At 39.2% G+C, this 27,635-nt stretch overlaps 1 protein-coding gene across 6 annotated transcripts; it reads right to left on the bottom strand.

The window, feature by feature from the left end:
- Positions 1-1,450: 1,450 nt before the first annotated feature.
- Positions 1,451-23,237, bottom strand: LOC130162357 (cytohesin-1-like). Of its 6 annotated transcripts, none has more exons than XM_056366055.1 (12): positions 22,922-23,237; positions 13,815-13,897; positions 9,989-10,156; positions 9,202-9,268; positions 7,171-7,289; positions 6,398-6,591; positions 5,566-5,714; positions 4,819-4,931; positions 4,097-4,175; positions 3,897-3,968; positions 2,437-2,591; positions 1,451-2,361 (listed from the first exon to the last, which is right to left on the bottom strand). In XM_056366055.1, exons 2-12 carry the CDS (start codon positions 13,889-13,891, stop codon positions 2,283-2,285), a joined length of 1,272 nt encoding a protein of 423 aa, XP_056222030.1. In that variant the 5' UTR covers positions 13,892-13,897; positions 22,922-23,237; the 3' UTR covers positions 1,451-2,282. The 6 variants fall into 6 exon arrangements, with proteins under 6 accessions (XP_056222030.1, XP_056222033.1, XP_056222034.1 ...); XM_056366058.1 differs by having other exon boundaries at positions 4,097-4,173; positions 4,820-4,931; positions 9,989-10,053; positions 22,922-23,236; XM_056366059.1 differs by lacking the exon at positions 22,922-23,237 and adding an exon at positions 19,240-19,402 and having other exon boundaries at positions 4,097-4,173; positions 4,820-4,931; positions 9,989-10,053.
- Positions 23,238-27,635: the final 4,398 nt, after the last annotated feature.

Consider the following 27,635-nt stretch of genomic DNA (forward strand, 5'->3'; position numbering starts at 1 on the left):
TTTATTTACACATCCAGAAGTTACAGAGCAATGTTATCGTTCATTTGCAGTCGTTTGTTTCTACCTGATGAATTTAAGTCCAACATTCACTCACTCTGGTTTTAGCCTCAAACTCCCGAGGGGAAATATCTTGCTCTTTAGCTGCTAAATGCTCCACAAGCTGGTGATCACGCTTGTTGTCTGGTGCTGGACAGGTGGAGTCACTGGCTTTTCTTTTAGAGAAAAGAGAGAGTTAATCAAGATGGTGAAGTTGTGAACGTGAGACTTAAAAACTGAGCTGAAACTCGCTATAGAGCTCTGTATCTGATGCTGCAGATTCATTACTACAAGCAAGACTTTCACATTGTCATTTGTTACATTGTTATAAAAACATATTGATTATAGCTGCTTTAAAGTTCCTGAAGACATTTATAATACTTATATATTTATGATTTGGAAAAGCAGGTATTATTCAGGTATTATTTAGTGAGTCAAGAACTCAGCTAATCTGCTTCATCAGGACTGTGGGTGTGATTTGATTAAACTTGAGTTGTAGCACATACTGTTATCTGCTCGGCCTCGACACTGACGCTTTCATCTCCTTATCAAGAGTTTAAAACCTGACAACAGTGGGGAAATGATCAGATGTAGATAAGAACAGCAGGAAGTAACTGGGAGGGAAAAATGTCGACGTGTGTGACAACAAACATCTGGTGTACATAAGATACAGTAGTTTGATTTTTCTGATTGAGTGCACTGATAGAAATTCATCAACACTGTGTTAAAATATTGTGTTGTAGCAGCACGGTTACATCTGATAAAGATTAGATAAGCATTTCCAGAGCTACAACAAGTCACTTAATCAGCTTGACTGACAAAAAAAAAAAAGAAAAATTGCAAATAATTTGAGATCTGATTGTTTACATGATTTCACAATCAGGACAAAATTTGCTGATTCCGGCTTCACAAATGGGAAGATTTTCCACTTTTCTCTGTTTAATATTATTTGAAATTTTGTGTTGGACCTCAGAACCTGAGAAACTGACATTTTATTGACGAAAGGATTCATCGATCAAAACCAATAAGTGTTTTAAAAATATTTTAATGTCAGTATTTCATTCGCAGTTGTCTTTGTCTTCTAGATTTTGTGGTTAAGATTTGGTCCAAGTAGCATAAAGTCATCACCAATAACAAAACGTAAACCAGACCTATTCTAGTAGCTCTTTGGTCAAACTGCTTCAAACCTGAATCCATCCTTAAAAAGAGTCTGATCAGGATTGACTGATATGGAAACAAATTTCTCACAAAACTAACGTTTTCAGTTGATACTCTGTTTTGTTAAATCTAATATTTATTTGTTTTTCTCTAAATTAAATGCAAAGTATTCACAGTAAAGATCGATCAACAGACGTACAGTATTTTCCAGCCCTGGTTTGAAAGCTGTAAGAAAGAAAAACAAATCACAGTTGAATATTGGTTTGCAAAGTTTTAATGAGACAAAAACTGAAAACAATAAATTACAAGAAATCTGGATAAATAAATATTTAGCTATTTATGCATTGCCTTCATGTCCATTAACAGTGCTTCGACAAAAGAGCAACAGCAGTAAGAAAACAGGCTTAGAAAAAAAAAGCTTTTATATGGCAACAAACTAAACACTGAAGTCCAGAGGCCAGTGACCCAGACAAGGACTAAGACCAGACCAAACTAAGAAGTTTTTCCAGTAGATATCTTCATTACAGTTCAGTCCAGGACCAGGTTTAATCCATATCTGGGAAACAGCTCAGCTGATCAAAACAGAGATTGGTTGTAAACTAACTAAAATATACAATTTTAGAAAAGTATCTGAATCACAATAATGTCCAGTATATGATTCTTACTGTAACTGTCCAGCATTTCCATCACAATAGTTTTTTCCTCACCCTTATTTAGGTTTCAGTGTTACACACTGATTACATTTCCAATCTGAATGAAAACATTTCTCGCTCTCTTCTTCATGTTTTCACTCCAGTGAAATGTGTGAGAAGCTGAGGCTCAGTGTATCAAATAGTCTGTATGAAGTGATTTAAAAAAAAAAAAGGTCTATGATTGAATTATTTCATCTGTAGATGGAAAATGAAACTTTCAACAGAAGGTCAAACCTGTAAAGAGAGGGTTGTCAAAATAAGAGCCTCTTTAAAAGCTGAATCCTCTGTAGCAGGTCCAAGTGTCTGCAGCAGCAGGAATATCAGGTCCACGTCCAGCCTGCTGCTTTGGTGAGTCAAAACTGTACTTGTCGTTTCAATGTTGAATCCTCAGCAGCTCTACAGCCCCTTCAGAGACGACACCTTCTTCTTCCGAGCAGCCAGCATCTCGTAGAACGGGTCTTTGCTGATGGCAGCTCTGCAGGTGGAAGATGGAGGGTTAGATACAAGGCTTCCAGTCAGGAGAGAGAGAGGGAGTTTAGACGTGACTCACTTGATGCTGTTGATCCATTCGTCCTTCTCCTCTGTGGTCGGGGCAGAGATTCTGTAAAAAGTGTGGTTTCCCTCTACGACGCGACCGTCTGCCTCTGTCTTACAGGCCTTGATCACCTGATCTTTGTGGTTGGGGATGAAGAGCTCGAAGCAGTTCTGGTGAAAGAGCAGCACAAACAAGATGAGTCAGGAGGCTTATCTCAACAGGAAACGTTTGAAAAGTACAAAAACACAAATTAGGTGCGTTTCGAGCTGGAGGGAGTAAACAGACTTCCTGACGACAGAGGATATGAAAAGGGAACAAAGAATTGATTTGTGGTGCTGAAAAAAAGCATTTTTTTATGCGTATCTGCAAAGACTAGACATGTTTTAAAGAAATACACTTGGTGGCCTTTTAATGAGGCAGCTAATGGATATCCAACCACAATGGGTACAAGATACATAGGATACATCAATGCCTAAAGGGGCTATTTGTAAGTTTTCTTTGTCACCTAACACCACAATGAGTCGCTATTGGAAAATGACAAGACAGGCTGGGGCTAAAGTTTGATGCTGAGCTCACAACACTTCTTCTAGACTGGTGAGTAAACAGCTGTTGATGCTAACGTTGGCTATGTAGAGATAGCAAAACTTACAAATAGCTCCTTTTAATGGGGGATGAAGGTGATAAAAACTCAGCCGCAAGTTTATTAGGTACACATCGCTAAAACTAACTAAAGCATCTTCAGTTTTGAAACTTTGAGACGTGTTGATCTAACTAACTATTATAATTTTTGGGGGCGCCTCGCTTGCTCACCTGATAAGAGCGCGTATCATGGAGGCCGAGTCCTAACCGCAGTGGCCGGGGTTTGAGTCCAACCTGTGGCCCTTTGCTGCATGTCATCCCCTCTCTCTCTCTCCCCCCCCCCCCTGACTCTGCTCACTGTGGCCATCCAAATAAAGGCAAAGCATGCCCAAAAAAATAACTTAAAAAAAAACAACTTTATTATAATTTTTGGGTATGTAGTTTGTGCTGCTGTGGACCTGTGCTACATTTTACAGGTGTTTTTTTTTTTTTTGATGGACAAACTAATAGAAATACTATTGTGTCACTGTAATGCAATACATTTCAACAGCACCACAAACTGCAGCCTCCAAAATTATAAATGAATCAACACGTCTCAGTTTGAACAAAAACTGATTATAACCTTAAAAAAGGAGGCTTTACTGCAGGACTATTGGCTTAGACTGCATTTGATTTAGCTAGGTATACCTAACTCAGTATTAATATATTTTTAAAACATAATTACATAGTTTGACAACTTCTCTCTTCGGGATTAATATATTGAAACGTGTCATTGCGATGTCTCTTTCCACACATGACACTAAGCTAGTGTCCTCTAGTGGAGAGAAAAACAGCAGAAATGGTCAACTCCGAGACAAAAATGTGGCAGAAAGAGAAGAGCGAATAAAAGGTTTTACCGGTTTCTTGGAGTCATCAACTTCTCTGATGCTCAGATTTTCCAGTGGAATAATTCCTCTGGGTTCTTTATCCTTGTAAACACAGCAGAGAGAAAATAAATTACAATGTGAGAGATCTAAGTATAACTTTCTTCAGCCTTCGGTTGAGAAGATATTTCTGTTCTTACTCTTGCCATACAGTCAAAATAGGAGTTACTTACAGTGGTGTATTCAAAGTAGTAGAGGCAGTTATCTGTGAGAATGAACCAGCGTCTCTTCCAGGTCTTAACTCGTCCACCTGAGGAGAAATTACAGGTGAGCTAATTGCTTCGGTAAACACAGACAACTTTAGCTGTTAGAGCCGGAGCAGAAAACCGGACTTCATACAACAACAGCGACACTCTGAAGCACACTGATGACACAAATCAGCAGGTTAAATAAACCCTGCTGATCGCAGCAGCTGAGGTTAAAACTTGGGTCAGTGGCCAGTTCAAGGAGTCCAGCAGTTAGAAGCAGATGTGAAACAACTTTATTGGCTATTTCACATCAAGCACAGTGTGAAATCAGATAGAAAAATGAATGATCTATGTTTATTCTGACTAAACTTGTGATGTGGAGGTGAATGTGCGCAGACACTGGGGGTAAAAAGGTGGGGAGGGGGCAGCTCAGAGGCAAAGCGGTGCATTAAAGCTGGGGAGTTTAAGGGTACATACCTCCTGGAGTCAAAACCCATGAAACACAAACAAACAAAAACAACGTCAACATATGAGCATTACAAAAACTGAAGTGTCTAAAATTACAGTCAACTTTGTTCTGAATGTCAATGTGACTCATCTTCCTCGTGTTAAAGAAGCTGTTACACATCCAGTCCACTAGAGGGCTGTCCAACTGAATGAATGAAATCAAAATGAAATCCACTATTTCATACAAACAGACGCACGTACCGAGTTTCAGAAGCCACCCCTCTCTGTCGGGGTTGAAGAAAGTGTGTGTGAGGTCGTTCCCATCATCCTCTGGGATCTTGAAGGGTTCGTTCTTGATGCTGTCATACAGGTTCTACAGAGGAGGAGAGATAAAGATGATGTGGAAATGTTACATGGCTTACTGGGTTTTACCTAAGATACAAAAATTATTTTTGCAATATATCACTAGTTCACAGATATGAATGGCATGATGCTTCAGATTGGTAACACGTAAGAGAAAAACACCAACTTCCACAGATTACAATCTGTAATCTGTTTTCTCTAACTCGGATTACTGCGGCCTCACATTAACTTCAGATGAACATATTTTTACACCAAACTAAGACTCGATTTTGTCCCCCATCCCTTGCACTGGAATCACATTAAGAAAGGATCTCTTTAATTTTCAAAGTATATGCAAGTATGTGAGTGGATTTGAAAAAAAAAAAGAGTCTGTCCTTTAACCTTGACCCGGTGTGCTGGGCTCTTTCTGTGTGGGAGTTTAAATGTCCTCCAGAAACTCTAAATTGTGAGTGTGAATGTGTTTATTTGTGAAAAGTAACTTGTACCCAAGTTACACGTTTAATTCGCCTGATTCTGCCTAAAACCAACTGATGACATAATGAGACTTGCCTGTACCTTAAAACAAATTCATCACTGCAAAATAAAATGAAATTAAAACTTCCAATGTCAGAAAGAGTTGTTTTAGGAAAATTGACTTCTCTCACCCTGAGCAGATCCTCTGGGAGGTCTCCTCCGTCATTGATTCCTCTGTTCATCGCTGTGAATCTCTGAACGGAGGGTTTGTCCTTCACGTTAGGGTTGTGTAGACTGGTGTTCAACATGATCACAGCGAATGACAACACGTAACAGGTATCTGTAAAGAAGTTTAAAAAAATAAATAAATATTTGAGACCTGACTATTAAAATAAACAGTTCAAAATTTCAACTGGAACATGAATCTTTTATTCATTATTTCTTGACCTTTGTATATTTATTTTTGAAATGAAAAGCTTAGGGTTTCTTAGTTGATGTCTGAGGCTTAGAGAGTCAATGTTTTTATTTATCTTAGCACACTTTTATTTCCAACATGTCTTATCTGTTTCTTTGTTTTTAAATTATTGTTGAGTTTTATTCCAATTTACTTTTGTATTATTTAAAATTTTTTGATTTTATCTGCCTCGTTTCAGTCCTGAAATGTTTAAATCTTGGTTCAACCATGTAAAGCACTTTGTAACTTTGTTTTGTAAAATGCTGCATTAATAAAGTTTAGTAGTATTATTTTTTTATTTCCTCTGACTTCAGTGACACCAAGTGGTGGATGCCAAGACAGAAATGTGCAATTAATATGAATTAAAGTGATGATTTCAACAGGAGTTAAAATTGTCTGATGTGTTTTGTGAGTCTGTACATTTCAGAGCAGGACATACGTATGTGGCTAGAATGCACGCTGTGAAAAGGATATTTTGGGAGGAAGAATTATCGCTGAGTCCTACTTTAAAACTGTGACTGTAGACGTGTTTTGGCTATTCTCTCTCTAAGAAACACACACTCCTGTACCTGTGCTCTGAAACACTCCGGGGTTACAGTGACAGTATCGCTGTGCGAACGCCTCCATCATGCGGTCGATCTTCTGAGCCTCGCCAGGCAACCTGAAGCTCCACAGGAATTGCCTGAGAGCCTGAACCAGGTTCAGGTCCGTGAACTCATGTAACTCCAGGAAGGCGTGCAGAACCTCGATGTTGAAGTCATCCCTGCACAACACAAGAATAAAACCCCCCACACAAAAAACACACACCCACATGCACACGCACACGAGGGGGGAGTAAACAGAACAAAAACAGGATCAAGAACTGCAGCTCTGTTTAGTTCACTGAGTTGGCAGCTGAGAGAGATGGATGAACTGTGACGAATCAGATAAAAACTGATTAAGGGATGATCTGGAACTGCTAATGCACCATAAGCTCATATATACAGTATACTATAGTGGACTGATAAAGCCTGATATTTAGTATTCTGGAAAAAGTCCATACAGAAAATACCAGGATGATCCTTTTTTAAGATTGGGTTTTTATCATTACTTTTGATGAGAAATAGACATTTTTCACAAAGACATTTTGACATGTACAGTAATTAAAGCACAATTGTAAATAATAAAACTAATAATGATTGAACAACCTTTAGCTGCTTCGGTTTTAGGATCCTAGTATTGTTGATGCTGCCTCACTGTCATGACTTGAATATTACTGAGTGCTTTTCCAGCTATGACAAGGCAAAATGCCTGCAGTGAAAAAGGCCTATTAGTTTGAAGGAATATAATTAGCAGCACTTACCGCTCCCCCAGGTAGTCTCCAATGGCTGTCTTATTAAGCCCCTCCCCCTTGTAAAGAAACTGGGCGATGTCGTCGCTGGTGTTTTTTAGCAGCGAGCTGTCCACCAAAAAACGTATTCCCTGAGGGAGGGAATCAGAACAAGCAAATCAGACAGAGCGTCATACACAGGACAATACAAATACACTGAATATGAAGATCCGAGCTCAACTTCAAACTCAAGTGATCACATCAAGGGTGAAGGTGACATATATGTCATATATATATATGTCATGAGTCATAGTATACTAAAGTATAAAAATGTCAGTACAGTAAGGCATAAAGAATCATAGTATGATAAGGCATAAATACTCATGTATAGTAAGGCACCAATTAACCTAATTACCATGTCTTTATACTGTGGGAGGAAGCCGGAGTACTCGGAGAGAGCCCAGACAGGCACAGGAAGAAAACGCAAACACCACTCAGAGAGGCGCCCCCTTCTCACTGTGAGGTGACAGTTCTAACCAAAGCACTACAAAGCCGCCCCATAAATAAATCCTGGTTTAGTAAGGCATAAGAACATCATAGTATGGTAAAGCATAAAAACGTAAGGCTTAAAAAAAGACATGGTCTAGCAGGGCAGAAAAAGTCATAGCTTAGTGACCAAATCACAGCCGTGCGTGATATTGCCTTCATACAACAGTTCTATGAGCGCCACATTAGTTAAAAAAAAACAACAAATTATGATTTGTTTGTCTATTTCATAATTTATTTGGCTACACCAACACAAATACTTCCACAACTAAACTGGTACTAGACCGTTGCTAGCAACGCAAACATTTTCCTGACCTGCACAGTGCACACTAGCTTGCTACTTTGTTTACACGTTACCTCAGGTGTGCGCTGAGGTACCCAAGCGTCTTCCCTTCATCCTCTTTTGACGACCATACATCATTTAATTCAAAGGGTATTTCTGGAAATATATTTATCTTTGCAAAGTTTGTAAGATAGATAACGACCGTTACTATAACGCTAATTAACGATTATTACACCTGTGAAGCAGAGTGATACACGTAGTTAAAAGTCCCAGTACTGCTATACTCTGTATCAGCACTCATGGGATGCCTCTCCTCCAATCAAATTACATGGTCGCAACTGTTGAGCACAAGGCTTAAAACGTCGTAGTGTAGTAAGGTATAAAAATGTCATAGTATTCATGGTGACATTTTCATGGGATTATTCGACAGCAATTAAACTCATAATTTGATATATCCACCATTTTATGTTTACTCCTGCTAGCAACCTGACTGCTAGCCTACAGAAGACAGAAGCCAGGGTTAGCTTGCTAGATAACACTAGCTAACATGGTTAAATAACATCAGTTGACATTTTTCTGGTGACGTTAGGTACCACTGTCATATCCTCACATGACGTGAGCCTTCAGATAGCTCCGCCCTTTGAGTTAATCAAATGCTCGCATGCCTAAATCGGTTGCCTTGGAGACGTGACACATAGAGGGCACATTGGAATGATCTAATATGAGTTCACATCAAAGATAGTGCAAAAGAGTTCACCAAATATTGATAGGGACAATTCTGTCCTCCCAAAATATTCCATCACTCTGCTCTGCACCAACAAAGAATGTTGAAAAACCTGAATGAGATGTTTACATGCCACAACATCACAGTTTCTATCGGAGTACTCAGAGAAGCATATCCAAGTTTCTGAAACCAGGATTAGATGTTTACATGTGCCAAACATAACCAGGATACTGGTTATTACCTGAATACTAGTGTGCATGTAAAGGCACTCAATTAGTTGAGTCAGTTTTAAGCAAAAAATACACAATTCTCTGGTTACAGCTCCTTGTTTGTGAGTATTTTCTTCTTTTATCTGTTTTATTATTATTGTAAACTGAATGTGTTGGACTGTTCAGATAAAGCAGGTCATTCAGAGACATTGCCTTGGACTGGAAAAATTGTTCATCATTTTCTCAGGTCTGAAATTAATGAGTTGTAGCCCTATGAGGATGTGATGTTGATTAATTCTCACCTTCTTGGGGTCCATGTTGAACTTCTTTCGGCCCATGGCCATCTGTTTATTCCTCTGCATGCTTTTCCTAAAAACAAATTTATAATAATTTATATATTAATAATAAAATAATTAATAATAAAAAAGAACCCAGATGAACTGCTTTGCAAATGCACTTATATTATCAAAATACCCACTGGTGATGAAAGGATTAGTTGATTCATCGATTAATTGATAGACAGAAAATGAATGGATACCCATTTTGATAAGTTGACGTTATTAATTGAGCAAAAATACCAAACCATCACTGTTTCTAGCCTCTCAGATGTGACAATTTACTATTTTTCTGTTATATATCAGTCATATATAATATATAATTGTAAACTGAATAGTGTGGGCACTCAAGGTTAACCTAGAAGACACATTTCACCAAGCTTCCTTCAAGGGAAAACGGTGAAGCTTTCAATACATTTGAAAGCTCAGCTAACAGCTAAGTAAATGGACCTTGCGTATTTCCTGAATATCCTTGGGTTTTCAACTGTTGACAAAATAAGACCTCTGAACCTTGGGTTCTGGGAAAATGTGAGGGTGTTGTTCCGGATTTCACACTAAATGATTATTAGATAAAATTTTCTTAACAATGTTAAGTTGTGGTCCTAAATCAGTAAATTGTGTTCTGAGTGTCAGGCTGATTTTCTGGTCATTTTTGCAGCTTTCTCCATGAATGCATTTGGACTAAAACAAAGGCTGAGTGGACTATAGCTGCCTACACACATGCACAGAAAATGTTGGTTGAAAGATACTTTACCTCTCTTCAGTAAGGCCCAGATTTTCAATCTCATTGGTCACCTCTGCTATCTCATCCTTCAGTCTCTGAGAGCAGACAAAGAGAGAAGGGAAAGAAGGAGAGGGAAGAAACAGAAAGAGGAAAGAAAAAAAAAAGGATGATTGTTCTGTTTCGCCTGTGAGCAGGGAACTGAAACGAAACAAGCAGAGACATACATACATGTGATATTTGTGTGATGTCTGACTCTTGATGAACCCCTAGGGGTGCTTTGATCTCAGCATCAGCAGAATGCATTACACATGGTTGTCTGTTCCAGCTATATCTCACTGACCAACACTCCCAGACAAGCACTTCTAAGTGGAGACATGACCCAGTAAGAAACCCCTAAAAGAAGTAGATGTGATTCCCTCTCTCTCTCTCTCTGTGCAACTCATTCTTCCTCTCGGCTGGAGTTATGTGGAACAGCCGCTCTCTGCACAAAATCCTCTCTGGGAGTTGTAGCACCTGTTCTGGGGTCAGAGCCGACCAACCTTTCCTCGCTTCCCTCTCCCTGCTCCTCCTCTCTTCTCCCCTGTGCTGACCTAGATTTATCAGCCCACTCCCCCCTGACACCCTCCCTGGTCTGTGTGAGTGTCACACGGGTGGAGAGACGGGAGTATGCAGGATCAAAGACTTTGACTGGCTTAGCAAAGCTGCTCAGGGGCAGAGGTTTAGAGGAGGAAAGAAAAGAGGAGAGAAACAGATGGAGAAACACTGAGCCCAGCAGAAAAGATAATGAACTAAGATAATAATAGAAGGGAAGCAGAAGCAGAGAAGGCCAGAGTCTTAGATTAAAGTTAGAACCATCTACAATTCCTCAGTGAATACGAACCAGGCTACATCACCCAAACCTAAGGTAAATAACTTCAGTTATCTGGATTCCTCCATGTGCGTTTCCATGGCTACAACCCTGTATAAACGAACAGCATCCTCTGTCTCCATTACGGGGATATTTCATGGCTCATTACCCATCTGCCCCCAGGGCAAGACTGGGGTGGGGCAAAGAGGACAGAAACGCAGAGCGAGAGTTTACCTCAGTAATAAACTCCATCAATCTACCAAGAGCCTGAGGGTGTGCCTTTTCTTTTTGTGTGTCTTTGTGTTTTTCTGAGTGTGTGTTTTGACTGAGGACTAGGGATGGTGTTTGGAAGCATTTATTGAATCCGAATCCTGTTCTGAATCCAGTTACTGAATCTGAATTCTTTAGAATCCCTTATTGAGTCTTAGTGTCATCTTCTTTAGAGCCTGAGTGATACAGGATTTTAAGGCTAGTGCCAATTTTGATATTTGAGGGTTTAGAAAATCTGATAACAATATATCAGCAGACATTCATTCACCTCTGATAGGGATCCCTTAAATTTTGTTACTGAGTGGGGCATGGTGAGCGTCTGGGTTTTGTGCGTGTCCTCTAGCTCTCTCTGCCTGGAGGGGCAGGTTAACCCCCTGCATCAGTTCACCCCACAACCTTAAATAAATTAGCAGGATTGTTTGCATCAGCTCTTTGTTTGAGTAAATTTATTTTGCAGGATGGGGGCTAAAGCTGTTCTTATCATCATAAACAAAAAACCCTGACAAATAAATGTTAAAAACGTTAAATAAAAGCCCAGTATTCTTATGTTCTACATGTGTTGTTTAAATGAACGTACTATAACTATAAATAACCGTCACTGCAGCACAGCACTCCAAGGACCTGGGTTTTATGGCAGAGTGGCCAGACGAAACCTCTCCTCAGTGAAAGACACATGAAAGCTGCTTGGAGTTTGTAAAAAGGCACCTAATGGACTCTCAGACTGTGAGAAACAAGATTCTCTGGTCTGATGAAACCAAGACTGAACTGTTTTTGTCCTCAATTCTAAACGTCATGTCGGGAGGATACCAGACATGACGTCTAAGACTGGTTGTCCTTCCTGAAGCTTCTCCCATCTCCACACAGGATCCCTGGAGTTCTCGGTCACCTCTGTTACCACGGTAAACATCTCCAAAATTCTGTTTTCACTTTGTCAAGACTGCAACATAACAAAATGTGAAAAAAACTGAAAGTGTGTAAATACTTTCAGGAGGCATTATGTGTGTGTGTGTGTGTGTGTGTGTGTGTGTGTGAGAGAGAGAGAGAGGTGCACCCCCCTCATACACATGCATCCTAACACAAAGAGGATCATCTGTCTTGAATGCTTATAGTAACGCTCTGGTGGTCATATCCCTATAACCCCCCTCCCCTCCAAACACACACACACACACACACACACACACACACACACACACACACACACACACACACACACACACACACACACACACACACACACACACACACACACACACACACACACACACACACACACACACACACACACACACGTATATGTACACAAGCACACCTCCCTAGGCTCACTGGTCTAGACATGGAGGAACAAATCTAGTCAAGGACAAAGAGAGAAGAAAGAACTACCCGAACAACTGATGTGAGGAAAAAAATGGAAAAGCAAACAATACACTGTGTGATTTTGTTTTAAATGCAATTCCCCAGTCTGAAATAATTAAAATGGTTTAAAGGATAAGTTCACGTTTTTTCAAGTCTGTCTCGAAACAGTAGTCAGGTGCCTAACTGTTTTTCCTCCTGTACATACTGACCATTAAAATATCCATTCTTAATGTCAATTACAGGTCACGTGTGATAAAATCCACAATCTGCTTTCTGTATAAAAATGTTTATCTGAAGTTAATATGTTTGACAAATCAAGTGGCTATCTTCCAAAACCAGAGTTTTTGTACCAAATTCCCTCTTTTTGTGACTCTTCTGCAATGCAACAGAGACAAAGTGTCCAGGGAAACACAAAGTGGAAATTTTATACTAACTTTGGAAGGTTCCCTTTTGATCTGTCTAACTCAGAAAGCTTGAGCTTCATATTCACTTCAGATAAACTTTTATTATATTTTACACAGAACGGGGACAGTGGATTTTGTCCCGCATTGTAAAATTTGTGAAACTGTCCTTTAAAAAAATGTAATGTTAAAGAAAAACGACTTGCAACAGTCCAGAAAGCCGCAGGGTTCACAGCAGGGACAAAAACAAACTCCCTTTCATTGCTGCCCTGTTGAGAAAGTATTTTGTTCGAGCAGTAATCACAGAAGACAGAAAACAGAAATAGTATGAAGGTCAAGAAGCTGAACTCCAGATAAATTCAGCTCAAGTTCTGCTTCATGTTTAACAAACTGCTTTAAGAAATAAACAGTGTGAGGTAGGGATGTCCACATCAAGTTTTCCCAATCCAACTCCTTTAATATTGGGTATTTGCCAATACAGAGTCCGATCTAATACTTAGATTTAGCTAAATGTAGAGTAAATATGTATCTGACAAAATTAAAGGCATAACCTTCTAAATTTGGTAAAGTACGTCTGCGAGGAGCAAATGCAGCAAAAGGAAAAATTAGTCAGGACAGGCTTATTGAACGTCACACAGCAGTGACAAAATATGTGGTGAAATACAGTATCATGTCCTTGGTTCAGGTTTGATTGTTAAGTATCATAGTTTCAATTAGTGTCAGTGCCATACTCGTCTGGTCATTTTTTCCCTAAATCACAATTAACTATTTTTTTTTGTTTTGTTTTGTTTTTCTTTTACAAAAAGATCTCTTCATCAGCACCAAACGAACTACTTGAAAAGGCTCTATAAGGGATTCTTAAGATTTTGAACTTGATTCAGATTCAACAAAATGCTATCGAACCCCATCCCAAGCCCTAATACAGCCCTGTCATCAGCTCGGGACATTTCTAGTGTAAGGGAGTCAGCATGAGTGTTGCTCTTACTTGTATGTCCTGCAGGAGCTCTTGTTTTCTACGGCGGATGCTCTCCAGCTCCTGTTTCTCCTCTGGACTGAGGTCATCAGGCACTGAGGAGAAGAGAGAGAAGTACGTGTAGCACTCAAACACAAAGATCAAATATTCTCTCTTACACACATAGAACAGACACACTGCATAAACACACACACATGTACAAAGGAAGATGAGAGACCTGAGAGTCCCACTGCTCTGGGTCACTATGGCAACGCAATCTTTGATCCATCAACCATAACCCCCCCCCCGCACCATCCAAACCCCAAACTAGAGGATGAAATCAACCCCCTTTGCTTTATACAGATGTACAGACACACACAAACAAGCTGAAACATAACAGCTTTTGGCCACAATATCACTGCTCACAGTGAAGGAGGAAACAATAACAATGAATATCTTCTCCACTTTAGTTTCTTACTGCTAAGAAGCAACGTTCATATTTTCCACAACTGAGTAGCAATTATGAGAACAGAGGCAGCTTTCGAGGCCATTGAAACACTTAAGATTAATGACAGAGAACATGTAGGTGTGAGACACTGAGAGACTGAACTCTCTGAAAGAATGGGCGAAAACTTCTGAAAGGATTAAATAAAACTGGCTGAGTGTTTTTATCAGAGTAAAAGGTGCTGCTAACTATAGTGTTAACTAGGACTAAATCAATACAGTTACTTGCTTCAGTACTGACTTAACAATTTAGATATGCTTGGTGCAAAGCTGCAAAACAATGAAGCAGATTACGCCAAACTACATTACAGAAAATGACAAAGTGCAGTAAAAGATTTTTGTATCTGACTTTAAAATGAATGAAGACAAAGAGAAAAGAAGAAGAAAAGACTAAACCATAGTTACAGATATTAAATTAAATTGCATATCTAGTGAAATGATGTAACTTTTTAAAAGTATATAATTCATTTTTACATTTGCTGAAAAGGATCAGCCTCAGTATTACCTGCAGGGCTGAAACCAACTATTATTTCCGTAATCAATTACTCTGTCGGTTATTTTACTGATTAATCTCTCTTCCTATAAAACACAATGTGAAAAATACCCATCATAGTTTCTCAAAGCCCAAATTAATGTCACATAGCTCTTGCTTGTCTAACACTCCAAAAACAAAAGTTAGTCACTTTACTGTAATTTATGATGAGTAAAAGTAACAAACTCTCAAATTTGAGGATTTGGTATTTTTACTACAAAAATGATAAATGATTCATTGATTTAGTTGCTTATTAATTTGTTGCCTAACAACTAATCAATTAATCATTACAGCTTGAATTAACAGCTAGATTTCATTGGTTTCAATAACCAAAAGCAACATCAAATGAATAATATAAAATGGTACATTAGGCTTGATATTTAACTGTATCTGTTAAGCTCAAATATCCATGCCGCCCTCCACCCTCCATATAAAACACACCCATAACTGTACATGACCAAGTGTGAACTCTGATAGAACAGAAGTTCATGTGCCCTGACACACACACAATATCTGCAGAGGAATGATAAGGTGAAGAGGGAAATGCAGATCTGTCAGTGACTGGCTTGTGGTTTTTCTTATGAAAACATGAGAGAGGAAAAAAAAAGGAAAGAACGATAAGACAGGGAACGCAGTCCAAAGAGTTAGTTTGCTGATCTGCATATTTCATGTTTTACATATGATTATTTGCAAATATCATACCTCTTCACTATAGACAATAAATATCAGCTCCTCTCCACTGGGTGCTTCATAATAAAGCTTCTGCTATGGCTATTTTCTGAAGCATATTCAATGCTATATAACTGGAGATAAACATGAAGAAAAGGCAAAATTTAAAAAGTAACAAGGAGCCACAGAGGGCGAGTCAAGCTGTGCTGCTGCTGCTGTTTGTCAGCCTCATTAGAGGAGTCACGCTGAGGGATTCAAGTTAACTGTTCATTCCACTTTGCCATCATGACCAAGTGACTCAGTGTCAACCTCTGGACCAATTCAGGGAAACAAAGGGATTAAAGAAGAAGAGGTGCAAGTAAGGTAAAGTATTGAGGCATCACAATGTTGCAGATTTAATATATGCAAAATCCCATATACAATAAAATTATCAAACTGAGTAGAAGCCAAATTAGTCAATTAGTTGATCAAAAATTGACCTTATCATTTAATAATTTCAAGTCATTTTTCAAAAACGTCCCCACTTCACTGGTTCTAGCTCCTCCAATGCTTTTCTTTGTCTTCTATTAGTGGAAAGTGAATATTTTTTGGATTTTGGAAACTTTTTCAGACAAAACAAGAAACTTCAAAACATAAACTTGGGCTCTGGGGAAATTATTCAGGGGTTTTCCCCTATTTTCTGGCAGTTTGTAGACCAACTGTTAAATGGATATACCAAGAAAATAATCAACAGATTAGTCTATAATGAGAATAATCTTTAGTTGCAGCCCTAAAACAAAGTGGTGCACTCCCATTGATTTCCTGTTATTGATCAAATCAAACCAAACTCTTCATACATGTGAAAAAAAATGAAACGAAATAAAATCAAATCAAATGTATCAAGGTTTATCTTTAAGAAGGGTTTTAGGTTAACTTGAGCATTAAGAATGATATATTTCACCCTGAAACTAATTTGTTAATTAAAAACTGCAGCTTTTTGGGTAAAGGTCTGTGCAAAAGGGTGAATTTCCAACCAGAAAAAAGGACATCTATAAGAAAACTCATTATTCCTACTGCAGTACTCCACCTCTGACTAAAGGCAAATACAGTAAAGTCCAGTGTGGCGTGACAGGTGCTGAAGCCTTGAATACTGGTATTATTTACATACTGCGAACACAGACAGTGACGCACTCGCTCATTACACACATGCCCCTTGCCCAGAGAGAGAAGCTTTAAGTAGGCCGGAGTAGCTCTTATTATAAACCCGAGGACAAGAATATAACACACCATTGTTAGCAGGGAGGCAGTGAAACTGGCATTTGCCCTCACTTCCTCCCCCTGGCTTTTTATCAGGAGAGGAAATAACAGCAAGTGGATTCATGAAACACTGTCATATCATCATTTCTCTCAAGCAAACAAACACAAAAAAACTCCCTTTCTGACATAAATGACAAAATGTGTCTTCAGGCTCCTCAATCAGCTGCTCTGCATAGTCTAGAGGTCACAGAGTGTGTGTTTGTGTTCTCAAGTAATGGGACACCTTGTCATAGCAATGCTGCTGATGAGCAGTTGCTCAGGGCAAACAACATATCCAGACCTACAGTTCACTCTCTATCTTACTTCCACTCTCCGCTTTGTAAGTTATGCAACACATCACATCCTCTGAAAGATGCAGTGACATACGGAAAAAACCTAACCATATTGATCTATCAGCAGCTACCAAAGCGTACAATCTGACTGGGTTTCCGGCTCTCATGAGGTTTCTGAGGAAGACATGACGACACACACACGGGCACTCATTCAGGGTACTTTCTGCAAAATAGCTCTAATGCAGAAGTAATGATGACGCACTGAACACCTACACATTTGTGTCATAATCCTGGGGTTCATACCAGAGAAAGCGTGTGTGCGCTGAGAAGCTTCACCAGCAGTCTCACTGGTCCCAGTGCAGCCGAAAACACTCAATTAATTTAGTTTTTAGTAGTCATTGTTTGAGTCTCACTCCAGCTCCAGAGTCCAGAAAGTTGTCTAACCCAGTCACCAGTTCCAGTACAAAACAGCCTCTTTCTTGCAGTCCAGCCTCGTGTTTCCAACAGCACAGTATTAATCCAGTCCAGCCTGATCTTCCCAATCCCAATCCCAATCCTGTGGTCCTCTAGTCCAGCCTCCCTGCCTCTTTAATCCTCAAGCACTCATTCCAGCAGAGGGAAGAGGAGGGGAGCAGGCCTGCAGCTAAATGAGGATGAGGACAAGTGTGTTCCTGAGTGTGTGAGTTGTGTGTGTGTGTGTGTGAGGGGGAAACCCTTGAACCCTCACCCCCCCCCGCCCACTGTCCATCTTGACTCCTCCCTCCTGCCTCCATCAATGAGCAGAGCATCAAACACAGGCTCCCCCACGTGGCCACCAGTGTCCAAGGGAGAAAGAGGGTGGGGAGGTGCAAAATTAAATATGGTGAGGGCGTCTTCAAAATGAAATATGGTAAAGAATTAAATCAGTAGTTGTTTCTCTGCTCATCACACGTGTTTTCTTGTAGGAATGAACACACACCAACAACAGGATGGCAGCTGACCCAGGACCCAAGGCAAAGCAGTGTGGTTATGACTAGAAAATTATTTGTCCTTCTACAGATGGAGAATTTCAGCTTCTGGCACCATTAACAAGGCAATAATTGTCCACTTCAGTGTTTACAAAGCGATAATTGTCCCTTCCAATGTTCCCTTGCCTGAGGATAACAAGCTCAACCAAGTGATATAATCCTGTGGTTATGGTAAACTCCCTGGTGACTGATCGCATTCATACAGCCTTAAGGCTCAAAAGTCCAATAAGCAAGAAAACTGAAACAAATCCAACAAGGGATGAAACGGGGAGAACAAAATGTGCCCCGAGACAGAAAATATCCTTATGTGACAGACAGAAAGTGAAGAAAGTATCTGTCAGGGAAAAGGCGAACAAAATGGACTACCAGTGTTGGGACTGAACTATGCTTAAAAATAAGGCAAAACTCACTGGGAAGTGGGGAAAAAGCTATCTGTGCTCCTAGCTGCCAATTTACCTTAAAACCAATATATGTTAATTTCAAACTTTTTCATACCTGACACTTATTTTAAAAAGATTTTGTAATCTATTTTGACAGATATTTCCCAGCTGACAGAATCAGATACCTCAGTGAAAAAGCACATCCTGTAAGAGTGGTTCAAAATGTTAGAGGAAACACCAGTGCAGCTGTGAGGAAGCTGAACTAAAGTTAGTTATGGTTTTTTTTTTTTTTGTGGCAAATTCTCCCTCTCTGTGGTGACCTTTTGGAGTCTTGTACCGTTGACAGTATCCAACTCTTGGGTCACATAAATTAGAAAACTGAGCACAGAAGTCCCTGCAGCCAAGTCAACTAAACCGCCTAAGCATTTAAGAGGGCAATTCCTTCATTTCTGACCAATAAATGGGTGCATTGACTGTATTTATAGACACATGAATTGTTAAGTGCTGCACAATAAGCACAAACCCCCATGAGGTCTGGCCTCAATCCAGATTAATAAGAATGGATCCCTTGTGCCAGTTAATGAAGACTGACAAAGAGCATTAACAAATCAGTCAGATGAGGACTTGTTGCTTACGCTATTTATATAGGTAATTAAATGCCAAAACACACGAAACTACCTGTTATTCATCTACGTGCTTACTTCAGTTACGTAGCATTAGTTAAAGTTACGTTAGCTAGTTAGCCTGTAAGTTAGCCCTACTTGCTGTAACGTAACTAAAGCGGGTCAGGCAACTCACCAACTCCGTCTTCCGACTTTAAGACCATGTCTCTGCTGCTGGGCGACGCTGGAAATAGGATAACGTTATTGTTTTCCACTTTAAAGTAACTTTAAAGGTCGAAATGTCTCGGTGCTTTGTCAGTCAGTTACCGTTAGACTGGCAGTTAATGACAACTGTCTGTGCAGAGACAGCCGGTGCTGGAGCAGGATGGCGTGGGCGTGGCTTCCACAGTAGCAGCCAATCAGAGAGCGGCCAACAAACTCTATCTATCTATCTATCTATCTATCTATCTATCTATCTATCTATCTATCTATCTATCTATCTATCTATCCTGGAAACATTACATATTTTGTTGAGTTTTGAAGTGAAAGGAAGTCAACACAACCTCTGCAGCAAACAGATTAGTAACCCCCCTTTGCCAGCTGTTAAACAAGGAAATGGAAATATTCTGCTTTGTGGTTGTGTGGCAGTCAGTGGCACAGGAAATGCAAGAATGGATTTCATTAAATTTTGGATGCAAATGTCATGCAGTCAGTCAAGAAACTGACATTGAAAAGAGGTCCAAAGCAGACCTCAAAATCCACCTCACCGTCCCCTGACTCGAACAATCACTGTAAATCTGTGGGTAGATCATAAACATGCTGTGTGTGCTAGACAGCCTAAAACTACCTCTAGAACTTGAAGACCTGACAGAAGAGTGGATGACAACTCCCAAATGAAGAAGGAAAAGACCCCTACAGTAGTTGGATACTTAGCTTACTAAATGACTGTTGTGGCTGGTTGAGGTGGAGCTCATTTTCATCTCTTTATATAATGTTAGTTTAATCTGCAGTGATGTTTTGTAATATAAATTAACCAGCTGCCATAGCTGCCAAATAAATGTAATGGAATAAACAGTGTATTTGCCTCTGAAAATCAAAAGGAGGAGGCAGCATAGAATGCAAATATACTAGGCCAATGAATATATTAGAATTCACTATGATAACTCTGACTGAATATCTCATAGGAGTGGTATCTGGCTGCGATGTTGTTTTCAGCCAGCATGTCTTGTAATTTTGACGTAGTATTTCATCATTTTGACTGTCAACTTCTCAGCTATTTTTATTCTAAGACAGACACAGTTTCAATAAGCATGTGTAAAGAAAAGTTTGCAGTATTTTGACTTTCAACTGTCAACATCTTGCACAAAATGTGTTTATGTGTTTGCACAATTTTGAAAGACAAAACTTTGAACTATAAAGTCAAAATTTCTACTTCTTAAGTCAATTTTATGCTTTTTAACTCAAAATGACGTCTTATTATCTCCCAGTTCTGAAGTACCAAGTCATAATTTTGATTTAAAATCTCAATATCTCAATTAATATCTAATTTGAAAATCTAATCATTTTTGATTTAGTATTTCATTCTGGTTATTTTTAATACCATGGCGAAAGCATATGTGTGTAGAGAGAAAAGGAGAAATAGAAAGTGAAAAAAAATGTGTTTATGAGTTTGCATGCTTAAATCAGTACATCTCTGTTTTTATAGATGTGTGTGTGTATTTCTCTGCATATGTGTATCATCTCATAAATTTAGTTTTAATGTGTTTTGGCCTGCAAATATGTGTTAATGTTTCAGGTTGGAGCACTCCACCCTGTTGAAATGATGAAAGACTTGGCAGCAACATAAGTTTCTCCCTTCAAACAGGAAGAGGATACGTGACACAATGTGAAATGAAATTTAATTATCTCTAAAATAATATCCCCCCACCTGCTGAAGATAGACATATTTATCCAAATGGGTGTGAAGACTTGAGGAAGCAGGTTTGAGAACAGAGATGGATGGCTTGTGTGTGAGGGGAAAGAGGAAGGGAGAAGAGAGGATGTAGGGAAGGATGGAGGAAAGGAGGGCAAAGGATTGCAGCTGCGCGTTTGAATCACTGCTTTATTCAGAGTTTGGACACACCGAAAACAGGATGGGAGGGATGAGGAAGAGCGGTTGCAATTTAACAGTTTAAAGGGTCGTCTCACCCACATAAAAGACATGTTTCTTTTCCCCTTTTAGTAAATATCAACCCGTAAACAGTTTTCATGGCGACCTTTCCCTGGTAGGAAGCAGTTCAAATGAAAACTGTTGACAGTGAGGTCTGTGGATTATCCAGAATAACAGGGACATTGCTTATGGAAAGAGACGTGGCTCCACCTCCACTGTATAGGGGTGGAGGCATCGCAAAACCTGGGCAAATTAAAGCAAAACTATCTGCACGAATAAAGATGAATGAGAACTTGAACCAGCTCTTCGATACGTTTCCAGATAAATGGTGAATGTAGAGCTGTTAACCATTCTCAGAGGAAGCCACTATAGCCGATTGAGTAAATCTATACCTCACAGCTAAAGGGCTCATCTATGAAAAACATCACTGTTGCTGTTTAGGCCTTGAGGCTTAAAAACAATAAAGAAGAAAGCAAAAGAAATTGCATGGAAAGAGAAGGGGAAACCCAGCTCCCGAAAGAAAAGTCATGAAGTGCTATTGCAAATGGTAATAACCTGGCTGCTTTCATTGTGTAACGATGGCTTTTGAATGAGCAGTATGAAATACAGTACGAAAGCACCTGCGCAGAGGGAGAACAGTGGGCAGCGATGGAGATTATGTCACTAAAGCACCCACTGGAGAGGAGGATCCTGGACCAGAGGATGATGGGTGTGCGTCATGTTCTCAAATCAAGCCCACCATCTCACACAAACACACACACACGCACACACACACATACACACACAGTTTGCTTGACTCATGTGTGTACATGACCAGAGAAATGTCAAAAACACAGCATGACACACACACACACTCACACACACAAACTCACACAAACTACACAGCGCTCTGTGTCTCGATAACCTAACTACAAATCACCACGGCAACTGAACACTGATAGCACTTTGTGCCAGTCTTGCTCTCCATGTCTCGCTGTGTTTGTCTGTCATTTATACGCTGTCAAGAGTCACACAAAAGCAACATAAAACCAACAAAGACTTGTAAAATTAAAAATGATGATAAGTGATTAGAAGTCCAACCTTCTTGGTTCATTTTTGATGGCTTTCCATGCATTCATTTCTGCCTTTTAAACCGTTCCTGTACCCCAAATGCGTGGTATCCTTGTTTTCAGCACAAACTCAGCTATAAGTCTGACCTCTCCTTTAGTCAATTTAACAAAGTATAAAGCTGCTAGAGACCCAAAACACATGAATTTTAACACAGGCGTCTATAAAAATCCACAAAGCTTTCTTCACAATAACTCAAAATACTATTACAGAACAGCTCAATGTTGTAAAAAAACACACACAAATGCAGCAGAAATATGTATAAAATATAACTATAATATGGTCTATTTACATATAAAGTGATTTTATTTCAAGTCATTTTTCATTGAAAGTCTGTACGCCTGTAAATGACTGAAAATATTAATAATTCAAGGTTTTAAGAAATTCTTTTTAAAAAATGTGATGGTCTATAGACATAAACTGTGTCACTGTGTCACATCAACACTTTCTACTGCTTTATAAATAAAGTTATGTTACTACAAATACAATATGATTAGAGAAGAATTAAAGAGTTAAATACAAATGTAAGAGAAAGCCTGTTCAAACAGCTCAAAAATGACTCTGCTCATCAAGGTACCAGAATTATTCATAAGCTCAAGTGTATTTTCTTAAGAGTGCTTACCTGTGGCTGCAGCAGGTGCCCCTGGTCGTACAGTAGGACAGAGAAATGCCTGGAAACTAGAGGCACACAGCTCACTGACAGTCCCCATCACAACACTGTGAATTCAGGAGTTTGTGACAAAACAAGCGTTTCAGGCTAACAGTACCCTCTCAGCATCTCTGTTCTTTTACTCCCCCTTAAGACGGCGTCATACTTGACTAAAAGAAGACCGAAGCAGCCGCAGGCTCCAGCTCTGGTCACAGGGAGAAGCTTGATTGAATAAGCCGAGCTTCAGCGTTTTCTCCTCCGACTGCCACCAGACTCTGACAGACTCTCAGAAAAAAAACACTCTCCACTCTCACTCTCTCTCCTCCCTCCTGCCTCATGTTCGCACACTTGACCTCACTCCTGAATTCAGCCTCACACACTCCACACTACCACTACTGTTCACACAAAAAACCTGTCACTTTGACACACTTGTTGATGGATGTCTGTGAAGTGACAAAAAAAAAAAACATTCTCCACATAAAAATACTCATAAATACACACATAAAAGAACAGACATACTGCATATAGACACACACCCACTGCTGTGTTATTTTGAACAGTTGTTGATGTATTCTTGGAAGTGATGACAAATGCACACACACATGCACGCAACCTCGTATCCTCCTGCTTCACACCCCCATACACACAGACACGCACGCACACACACACACACACACACACACACACACATACACACACACACACACACACACACACACACACCCGAGCCCAGTTTAATTTAGTCAGAGCTGAGCAAACACACACTCATTCAAACGCAGACACTTGCTTCATATCACATATATTCATACGCTTAAGTGAGAAAAAGTAGTAACAGTGCAGTTTAAAGAAACTCATTGACAAGCAAAAGTCCTTCAATGAAAATGTATGTGAACGTATTTGTATTTAATTTAAGTTCAATTTTATGTGAATTTGTCATCAAGAAGTTCAGTACAAACATTAAACAGTATAGATGGACCCTATAGAGAAAGAAACAATCAATTATCAGTTAGTATCACTAGTAGAAAAACATACTGCTGTATATACTATATATGCTGTATAATCTTAATACTTTCTTGACCAGTGTAGCTGATTCTGATTCAAGTGACATGTAACAAAAACAAAAAAAAAAATTCAACCTACTGCAGTTAAAGATCTTAATAATAGCAGCAGGAGCAGTAATGATACCCGTGGTAGCCTTCAATATAAAAGTAGCAGCGGCCGACTGGGCACGTTAGGCAACTGTCCCGCAGCCCCATAAACCCAAAAGCCCCAAGGCTCACTGTGTGTCAGCTGGTTTGTGGTCACTTGACTGATTTTTTTAAATTATTTTTATTTTTTATCGGAAGCATGCAGCACTACCGTATCAACTGACATGACAAGAGAGGGCCTTGATGTGGGTCCTTTGTTTTATTTTCTAGTCATAAGGCCTCCTCTTGAAGAGGGTCCCTTTGTCTTTCAGTGTTATATTGAAAATACCACACACCACACCAGGGTCCAGGCAGTATTCAATTATAGAAACACCATAAACAATGAGGAGAGAGTGGGAGGAATGTTAATTCAGCCATGGCAGTAGCATTTTTATCATCTTTTTTAACAGCAAGTTTTTTACTTTGAGAATGCGCAGACAACAAGGAGCCGACTGGAGTGAGCTTCAATACAAGTCCATCAAATTTAAAACATATTGCACAGCTCTTCCCCAGTACACAGTGCTTTATTTAAGGTCAATGATATTTCCTAAATAGTATTCTGAAGAGGGAGCAGTAATGTCAACAGTAGCCATTTAGTTAACAGCAGTGGCAGTAGAAGAAGCAGTAACTATGATGGAGGGTTTCCCATCATGATCTTCATGTCATGTATAACAACTCACTATTTAAAAGGTGTGAAGAATGCCAGCAGTTGTTAGAGAGGCTCATCTATAGGCCTGCGTACAGCTTCTAGAGCTAAATATATTCTGCATCTGCCATAAAGGACCAGTGCCACTATTCAGGCAAACACTGTGTGTGAGTGAGTGTGGAAACATTTCCCCCCTTCTGATACAACTTCCCTTTTAGTTCTTTGAATTTCTCCGCTGCCCCCCCACACCTTCACATGCGTTACATTTCCCATGAGCATCACTGATTTCTCGCTTTCTCTTTAACTCATTAAATCTATTTGTGTCTTTGATCCTCGCCCCCCCCCCACCCCCCCCCCACCGCCCCCTTCCCTCTCTGTAGAGCCGACCTCTTTCCGTTGCACTTGACCCTTTCCACTCTCGAACTTTTTCAGCCACTTTTCAGTCCACAGTGTTTTCATCTTTCCCTTTCCCAGAGCGTCTGTTCTTTCTGTCTCTAGGTGAAAACAACAATTATACAAAACTACACATAGTATTATTTTATTATGACAAATGTAACAAAATTAAATAGATGTAAAAAATTATATTTATGTGCAGTTTTAGAAGATGAACTTACATCTTGCATTTGAGATCATGACCATAATGTTTCCCTAATCTCACAAACAAGATGCATTTTGTAGCTTTATAAGTTTCAAACTCAAAAATATGATACAGAGCTTCAGTGAGGTCCAAAAGTATTTGACCAGGCTACTTTCCCATCAACTTAAATGGGAGGAGTTTTAGACCCCACTGTATATTTATAAAAATACATATATCTAGTGTCACAGGTGGCAGGTGGTGCTGACAAACAGAGGAAGAGTAGGTGGAACGATGTAAGTAGCTCCAGTGAACTTTCATGTGATTTGCATATGAAATTTAAAAAAAGAGAGAGAGGAAGTGTGTTTCCACAGCATCAGGCTTCATCAGTGATGCTGACAAACTGCACACAAAAGGACCTTTCCGATATATTTAGATGATATATGCAGTTGGGTTAAAGTTCCTTGTGTTGCACCGTCTTCTGCTGCTCATTATTTAAGCTGATGCAGGAGGCAGCTTCTGTTTCACTGAGTGGGAAGTGATATCAAAATGTATAAAAATATACATGTATAATCCCCTGTTTAAAAAAATATCTTTCTGGCCCACAGCCACACTATTTTGGTCCACTATCACAGTTCTCATAGTGTCAATTTTACACTGTTTTCATGTGAAAAAGCTCTAAACACCAACCATCATTATAAAGTATCAGACAGTCACAGCTGCCAAGGGTTGGTTGAGACAAAAAACAGAGTTAAAAGAGAATGAATGTTACATTCATCAGGTGCAAACATGACTCCAAATGAATGATAATGTTGCTTCGTAGCTGCTGGACGTGTAAATAAGTAACTGTTTGCTAACACGCCGTATTAACTGAAAAGTAGAGGTGGGCAGGTCGAGCCCTAAAATATCAATACTACTCACACAAAATCTTGTTTGGGAACCAACCAACCGACCAACCAACCAACCAACCAACCAACCAGAAACAAACAAACAAACAAACAAACAAACAAACAAACAAACAAACAAACAAACAAACAAACAAACAAACAAACATATTCCTCATGTAAGATCTCTAAGAAATCCCTCATGTTTGGTAAGTTATTTGGTGGTAGTTAAAATATATTCAGAAGTAACATTCCCCTCATAAATCATATATAACATATTTATCTCCCTTGCTTGTTAGTAAATAGCTATTTTTAACAATGAAAAGTAATATGGGGATTTATGGCCACAGTATTATGCATAAAATTTGTGGTATCGTCTGCCTCTATTTAAAAGGTGATGTTGACATACCCTGTTTTCTTTAAAACTAATTTATTCAGTTAGTAATAATAAAATGGGAATATGCAGTTCAGCTAATCATGTACTATATTAAACATACCATTTAATGTACAGTACCAGAGTTAGCTAACATTTCACTGAAAAACACAAATGTAAGTGTGAAGTTTTTGCCACTAGCTTGGCTAAAATGAATCAGATAACAGGGGAGAAGTTGTCTGCCATGGAGTCTGGTGAGAGGAATTCAGTTAAAAGACAAGGTCGAAACAAGAATGTAAACTCTCAAAGAATGCTAAACATGATGCGCATTTTTTCAGGTTTAAGATAACCCATTAGACTGATTTCCAGGCTCATGAACTGCTGCCCACATCTCATATTTTCATATGAGTCAAATAAAGTGAATTAAACTGATACACAGGAGATCAAGTGTATTTTCACCAACAGATATTTGAGAAAAAGGTTTGAAAACCATCCTTCTAAGTTTCAATAACTGAGAGCTAAAATTATGATAACTTATTACACATTTTAGATAATATTGCTTTAGTGTTCAAGGGAGAACATTTCACTTTTCAAAGCAATGAGAGGACTGATGCTTTCAAAAGAGGAGATTTGATTGTAGTATTTGATGCAGCACAGAGTGTCCTGACCTGAAGGTATCTAACAGAATAAACTTTTGGCTAGGAAAAATATCTCAAACAATTTAACAAGTGAGGCAAAGCATCACTGAATAGGCCTTTGAAACATCTTAAGTGTTTTCTATTACGTTGAGTCATGTGTTTTTTTTTCAAGACAATATAAAGAAAAGAGGATTAGAGGCAAAGGACCTTGTAAGAGAAAAATGGAACCCAAAAACATTACATAGAAAAAGACAATAATTTAGTTCCATGGTAATCCATTAGATTGACGTGCATTAAAAGTCCAGATCTGGTGATGAGAGGAACTAGACTGTTGCAGTTGGATCACTAACAACACAAAATCATCCAATTTGTGTGTCACATTTAA

This window comes from Seriola aureovittata, chromosome 21 (genome assembly GCF_021018895.1).
Source record: "Seriola aureovittata isolate HTS-2021-v1 ecotype China chromosome 21, ASM2101889v1, whole genome shotgun sequence".
Classification (NCBI taxonomy): domain Eukaryota; kingdom Metazoa; phylum Chordata; class Actinopteri; order Carangiformes; family Carangidae; genus Seriola; species Seriola aureovittata.

Bases quoted from the DNA above. Each gene is read 5' to 3' on its own strand.
- LOC130162357 (XM_056366055.1), bottom strand. From the start codon at position 13,891: ATGACCTCAGTCCAGAGGAGAAACAGGAGCTGGAGAGCATCCGCCGTA. The intron at 5,715-6,397 runs GTACAGGAGTGT...ACTTCTTTACAG, and splicing joins CGGAGTGTTTCAGAGCACAG to ATACCTGTTACGTGTTGTCA. The intron at 2,362-2,436 runs GTGAGTCACGTC...TTCCACCTGCAG, and splicing joins GAATGGATCAACAGCATCAA to AGCTGCCATCAGCAAAGACC.